This window comes from Stegastes partitus, unplaced genomic scaffold (assembly GCF_000690725.1).
Source record: "Stegastes partitus isolate 25-593 unplaced genomic scaffold, Stegastes_partitus-1.0.2 Scaffold146, whole genome shotgun sequence".
In the NCBI taxonomy this organism is placed as follows: Eukaryota; Metazoa; Chordata; class Actinopteri; family Pomacentridae; genus Stegastes; species Stegastes partitus.
In genome coordinates, this window is record NW_007577877.1 from 198,272 (window position 1) to 204,271 (window position 6,000).

The 6,000-nt window shown below is 40.8% G+C and overlaps 1 protein-coding gene across 1 annotated transcript in view; it reads right to left on the reverse strand.

Annotated features, from left to right (window-relative positions):
- Positions 1-6,000, reverse strand: part of LOC103355401 (PC3-like endoprotease variant B) — a 124,908-nt gene that overhangs the window by 88,422 nt on the left and 30,486 nt on the right. Inside the window, exon 4 of the mRNA XM_008279189.1 lies at positions 4,715-4,818. Coding sequence (XP_008277411.1) covers positions 4,715-4,818 — 104 coding nt within the window. The remainder of the gene's footprint in view (positions 1-4,714; positions 4,819-6,000) is intronic.

Consider the following 6,000-nt stretch of genomic DNA (forward strand, 5'->3'; position numbering starts at 1 on the left):
TGCATCTGCATTCAAACACATGCTCACTGACAGACAAACATACACTTAAAGGTAGTGCGAAAAAAGGCAGCGCACAAACTGTCTTACCAAAAATGTCAGCAGCTTCCCAACACTCTCCTGCCCACACACACACACACACACACACAAGCAATTTGATATTCAAAATGAGTGTTTCAAGAGGCTTCAACTCTGTTGTTGTTATCATGATGAAGAGAGAGCACGAGAAAGAGGGGAAGAGAAAGCACAATGGGAAAAAATGGCTCAGTAGGGGGGTAGGATGTGTGTGTGTGTGTGTGTGTGTGTTTGTGCACGCATTTGTATGTGTGTTTGGGGGGTTGCATCTGGGGAGTAGCATTGCTTTGTAGTGTGTACGAATAAAGCAGATGAATGGAAGCAGCTAGCAGGCTAACGTCCACCGGAGCACGAGGACTGGCCCTGGGGAGACCACATACACACAGACACACACATCTTGCACACAAACAAGGTACACTAGAACATATGTGTGCAAAAAAAAAAAAAAACAGACACACACCTCTGTGAACTTGGATATAAGCCCACAGAGAGGCATCTTGAACGCTGATTCACTTCACTCACACACACACACACACACACTCATGAAGTGATGGCCAACAACACAAGCTTCTCTCCCTCTCACACGCGCACACACACACACACACACACACGCACACACACACACGCACACACACACACACACACACGTGAACACACACACACACACACACACGTGAACACACACAGAATCATGCACAGAATGATAATCGTTCTCTGAAGCACTGGAATATAACAGTCCTGTCTCTCAAGCATATACACATTTGTGCACACACACACACACGTATATACATACACACATATAGGGAGTTGTGAAAAGTTCACGCGACAATATAGCACAAAACAAACACCCATACACACTTTCTCTATGCACAAGGCAAATATGTAAACAGAACGACGACAAAACAGTCTCTTGCTTCTCTGCCTTTATCTCAGCTGCCCCTCAGCGAAAGTATACAAACACACACACATACCCACACCAGGGTTTTTCTTGGAGCAGAATGGGCCTTTGGAGGGTGTAACTACACATAAAAGTAAGCATGATTAGTCTGTGTACAGCACAGGCAAGGAAGATTTTTCTACTATTGCTGACCATTTGATAAACAAAAATTGTATATAATAGCTGAGCAAATGAGACGTCAATTAACAAAAGTGGTAAAAACACTGACTTGCCATTTTATTCTCAGTTGTTATCATTTTGATGCTGGTGATTTTCCTTTGGGGCTGGCTGAGACCTCTTTGGGAAGCACCGAAAATTCTGCAATGTAGGGAAAAACCCTTCACGCACACACCATCCACAGCAACCACGGTTCATGAAGCTGTATGGATTTTAGCAGCTTTGAACGAGCTCCTCTGGAGGAGTTGAACTCAGCCTTGGTGAGGGCACAATAGGCTGCACTTTTCTGATGTGTGTGTGTGTGTGAGTGTGTGTATGCTTCTCGCTGATCATGTACACACCAGCTTTTAGTGAACATAAAGCTAGCATGCACACACATATATTTGTCTGGTCCTGGCAGACTACTAACCCTGAGCAGATTACTGACCCTCAATCAATATCTACGTCCACCAGAGGCTGATTAAACACAACAGAACGAAGGCAGGAGAGGAAGGCGAGCGAGTGGGAGAGAGAAACAAAGATGACTGAGTGATTGATAATTATGCTCTGTGATTCAATTTTTGCAATCAGCATATATAGCTAAAGTGAACTATACAGTATAATCTGTTCAGTATCGTGTTATAGTATGTGCTGTAGAACATACATCAAGATACAACAATCTTGTTGAGACTTTCTGAATTATTGAGGTGGACTACTTGCTTTAATATGAAGAAAAGCACAGTCAAATTTTTCTTTCACTTCTGCCTAATATTCCCCTACCTTCTCTCCGCACTTCCTCCATTTCTGTCTCAACCAACCTCCGCCCCATCCTGACTCTCGCCCCTCCATCTTGCCCCAAGAGCTGAGCTGTCAGTCAATCTGTTACTGGTTGCCGTGGTGAATCTCTGACCCCGCCTCTCCTCCTCCTCGTTCTGCCAGATTACTGCCTCACATGTCAGTCTAGAACATGCGCCGTGTCCATTGGCTGAGCCTTGCTGCCCTGCTAGACAAGTGCGTATCCTTGGCAATAGCACCCCAGAGGTTTATTAGAAATACAGATTAAAATGATGCTGTTAACTATAATCTGGTAAGAATAAACGAATTATCAAAGTATATTGAGCTTTTGTGGCAAACAGAAACTGCTGTCAAATTATTTAACTTAATTTTAAAATCCTAAAAACATTTCTAGATAAACATGCTCAATAAGGCGTCTGTTCATATGCTTCAAATAAGCAGCCATAAAGACTAACTACAATGGTGCACAGCTACTGTACTGTATAGATGGAAACACGCTGATCATTAAGCACTCTTATCAGTGCGTATCGAACTTCAATATTTTCTTGGTACCAACACAAATGTGAAGCTGCAGTAACTTAGTAGGCAACACAGCTCAAACAGGTATGAAATTAGCAACTAGTGGGAAAACAGTGAAACAGGCATCCAAACGTAAGATTTATCCGAACTAAAAGCATGTGACTGTATCAAGCTAGACTGGTGACCAAGAGACAGACAAAGCCAGACCTCTTGAATGTCAGACACACCAGCGTGACCAATGAAATTATTCCATCACAGTTGACAGATTTTTGGTTGCATGTTCAACCAAAATGGTGGTACATGTTTCACCGTTTGGGAATTACAGCCATTTAATACATAGTTGCTCCATTATTATATAAGACGCCAAACTAACATAATTATTATGCCTTTAGGTCAATGGCTGCCTGAAGTCTGGAAAACATGGACATCCTCAGATGCTGAGTTCCTCCCTCGAGATGCGTTGCCAGGCCTTTACTGCAGTTGCTGCTTGATTGCTGCTCTTTCTGCTTTTCAGTTTTGTCTTTAGGTAAAAGCAGCTGAGTTTGCTTGAGGTCAGATGAATAACTTGGCTATTTAAGAACATTGCATTTCTTTGCCTTAAGAAGCTCTTGGGTTGTTTCCGCAGTAGGTTTTGTGTCATTATCCATCTGTACTGTGAGGCGCCGCCTGATCAGGTTTGCAGCATTTGACTGACTCTGAGCAGGAAGTCCAGCTCTATACACCTCAGAATTTATCCTGCTACCTCTATCAGCAGTCACATCCTCGATAAACACAAGTGACTAAGTTCCATTGACAACCACACATGTCCATGCTATAACTACAGCTGCACTATGTTTGACAGATGATGTGCTTTGGATCATGAGCCCCTCCTTTCCTTCTATACACTCTTGTCTTCTTGTCATGCTGGTACTAGTTCATCTGGTTTCATCTGCCCAAAAAAGTCTTTGTTTGAGATGTTTTTTTTAGCAAACACTATCCTCGCCTTTCTGTTTTCTTTAATGTTTTTTTTTCCTTTCTAAAATCTATTCATTGATTTTACACGAGTATTGTATACAATAAACAATAACTCCAGAATACAGGGATAAGTCAGTCTACGTTAAACAGGTGAAACAAAACAACAACAGCAAAAAAAAAAAAAAAGGTAACCAGAACAAGCGTTTGCATCTTGAGACAAACTCTCTGTATTTACATTTATGAAGGCATCTCTTGATTGTAGACTTTGACAATGATACACCTGCCTCTCTGCCTGAGCTCACCTGTGCCATTCCTTTTTTAAAGAATGTACCAAATTGTTCATTTGACTCCTTAAGTTTCAGCTGTCTTTCTGCTATTTTGATTTTGAATGGAATAGCAGTGTCCTTCAGGTGCATCAACACCTCTAAAACCACATATTGAGAATTCCCACGGACATCCTCCAAATGTAAATTAAACTCTTCGACTGAACTACAGAATCGACATGTGCTTAATTTGTCAGACAATTAAGAACAAAAACAGTAACAAAAATGTCAGAAAAATGCAATATTATTCTTAAATTAAATGAATTAAAACTAAAAGTCTACACTTCAATCACATCTTGTTTACTTAATTTCAGATCCACTGTGGTGGTGAACACAAGCAAAATTACAAAAATTGCACCCCTGACCGTAAATAAATGAATCCTCTGGATTATACAAGCACTTAAAGGAAACATGATTCTGATCAAAGTGCTGATATGAGGCTTTTTTACACTGGTTGAGTTTTATTTCTGATTATTAATTGATTAAAATGCTGTAAGTTTAACTACTGGATAGTCTGTACTGATGTTGGTATTTTGTGCTGGCATTCTAAGGTAAAGATGAAATTGTCATACGGAACCATACTGTTGCTTTACCCCTTTAGGTCTTCACAATGTTGGCTGGAAAGCATGAACAAGACTCAGCTGAAAGGATAAGCATGTCTTGCTGTTGCAGCCCAGTTGTGTGTCAGTGTTGCTGTGAGCCTCATCAATCTCCGACATCTGTCTCAGTTCAACATGGACAACCCCATTCACCTCCTCTCTCTCCCTCGCTTTCTGTCTCCATGATCTCCCTATCTCTCTATCTTCTGTGTCTCTCTCTCCAGTCACACATGAAAGCCTGCCTGACTTATGCCTGTCAGAGGAACATCCTTCAACATGAAGACGAGACGAGAGGAGAGAAGGGAGACTTCCACATAAGACCAATGAACACACACATACACACACATAATTACACCCACCAGCTCCCACTGCATGGGCCAGAGTGGGTCATTGAAGGTGAGGGACTGGTCACTCGTATTCTCCTCAGGCTGCCTGTCAGATTCAGACTCCGTCCTCTGGGAACCTGCAAGCACACAGATCTATCATGTGTGTATGTGTGCGTGTAGTTCTTCTTTCCTTGTCTTGAACTCTGACTTCAGGACATCCTTGGTCTCCAACCAATGGTTAAAGCCCTTCCAGATCCCCCTCCACAGAGGTGGAATACTGCCGGCAGATTACCATATCATTAGCATATAATTAACATCTCATTACTGTAGCACAGCTTGGCTCGCTGTCTGTGGACGTGCCATCAGCTCATCAAGGTTTGCACCTTTCTCTCCATATACTTCATGTTACACACACTGCTTCTCAGTTTTATTACATTTCTCACCCTAATTCAGCACTCCCTTTCAATGCTATTCACTTTTTCTTCAGCCCTCTCTCGCATATGATAGATATGAATCAGTTTGTTCCATAATTTACTGTATGTACTGCTGAATTAATTAATATCACACTAGCCTTTTCTGAACTGGCTGCTATAAAACATTGCACACAAGCATGTATGAATATATTTCAAGCATTATTAATTAGGGGCAATTTGGTCCTGAACCATTTGATTTGGTACACAACTTTCTACGGTTCAGTATTCCTGTGGACCAAATAATTACACATGCATTACCCTGATTGGGGAGCATGTCTTAGCACATGTAAAACGTAAATTATAAAATTAGCTCCTGGATGCATAACTCATTCATAGAGTGCTATTCATGTGACAAACACAAATAATAGATCGGATGAGCTCTATTGTTTGGGAGTTCTACAGTTTCCAGTAAGCTTCTTTGACATTGGACAAATAGCAGTGGACAAACTCTGTGTGGTAAACTGAAGTTGGGTGCATTACAAGCATTTATCCTGGCTTGTGTTAAATCTGACATGTATAAATTAATGTCTAAATAAATGCGTTTTTATTGAGGGCCTCTGAGTTGAACAGACTAACAGAAAGAGTCGATACCAATACTGGATATTAATCAGAGAGACTAATAACAGATATTTAGAATTAATTCACTAGCAACAAATGTGAAAATCTTGTCATCACAATTCAGTTAAAATGACTTTGTTTACATATGTTCTACATATGTTTAAATAAAAGTTTTCAGTGTTTATCCTGTACTGTTGATAGATCATGACTCCTAACATGTAACCAATCAGAATTGACTACAGACTAAACTACAGACAGACAAAGGCCAAAGTAGCACATATTTAAATA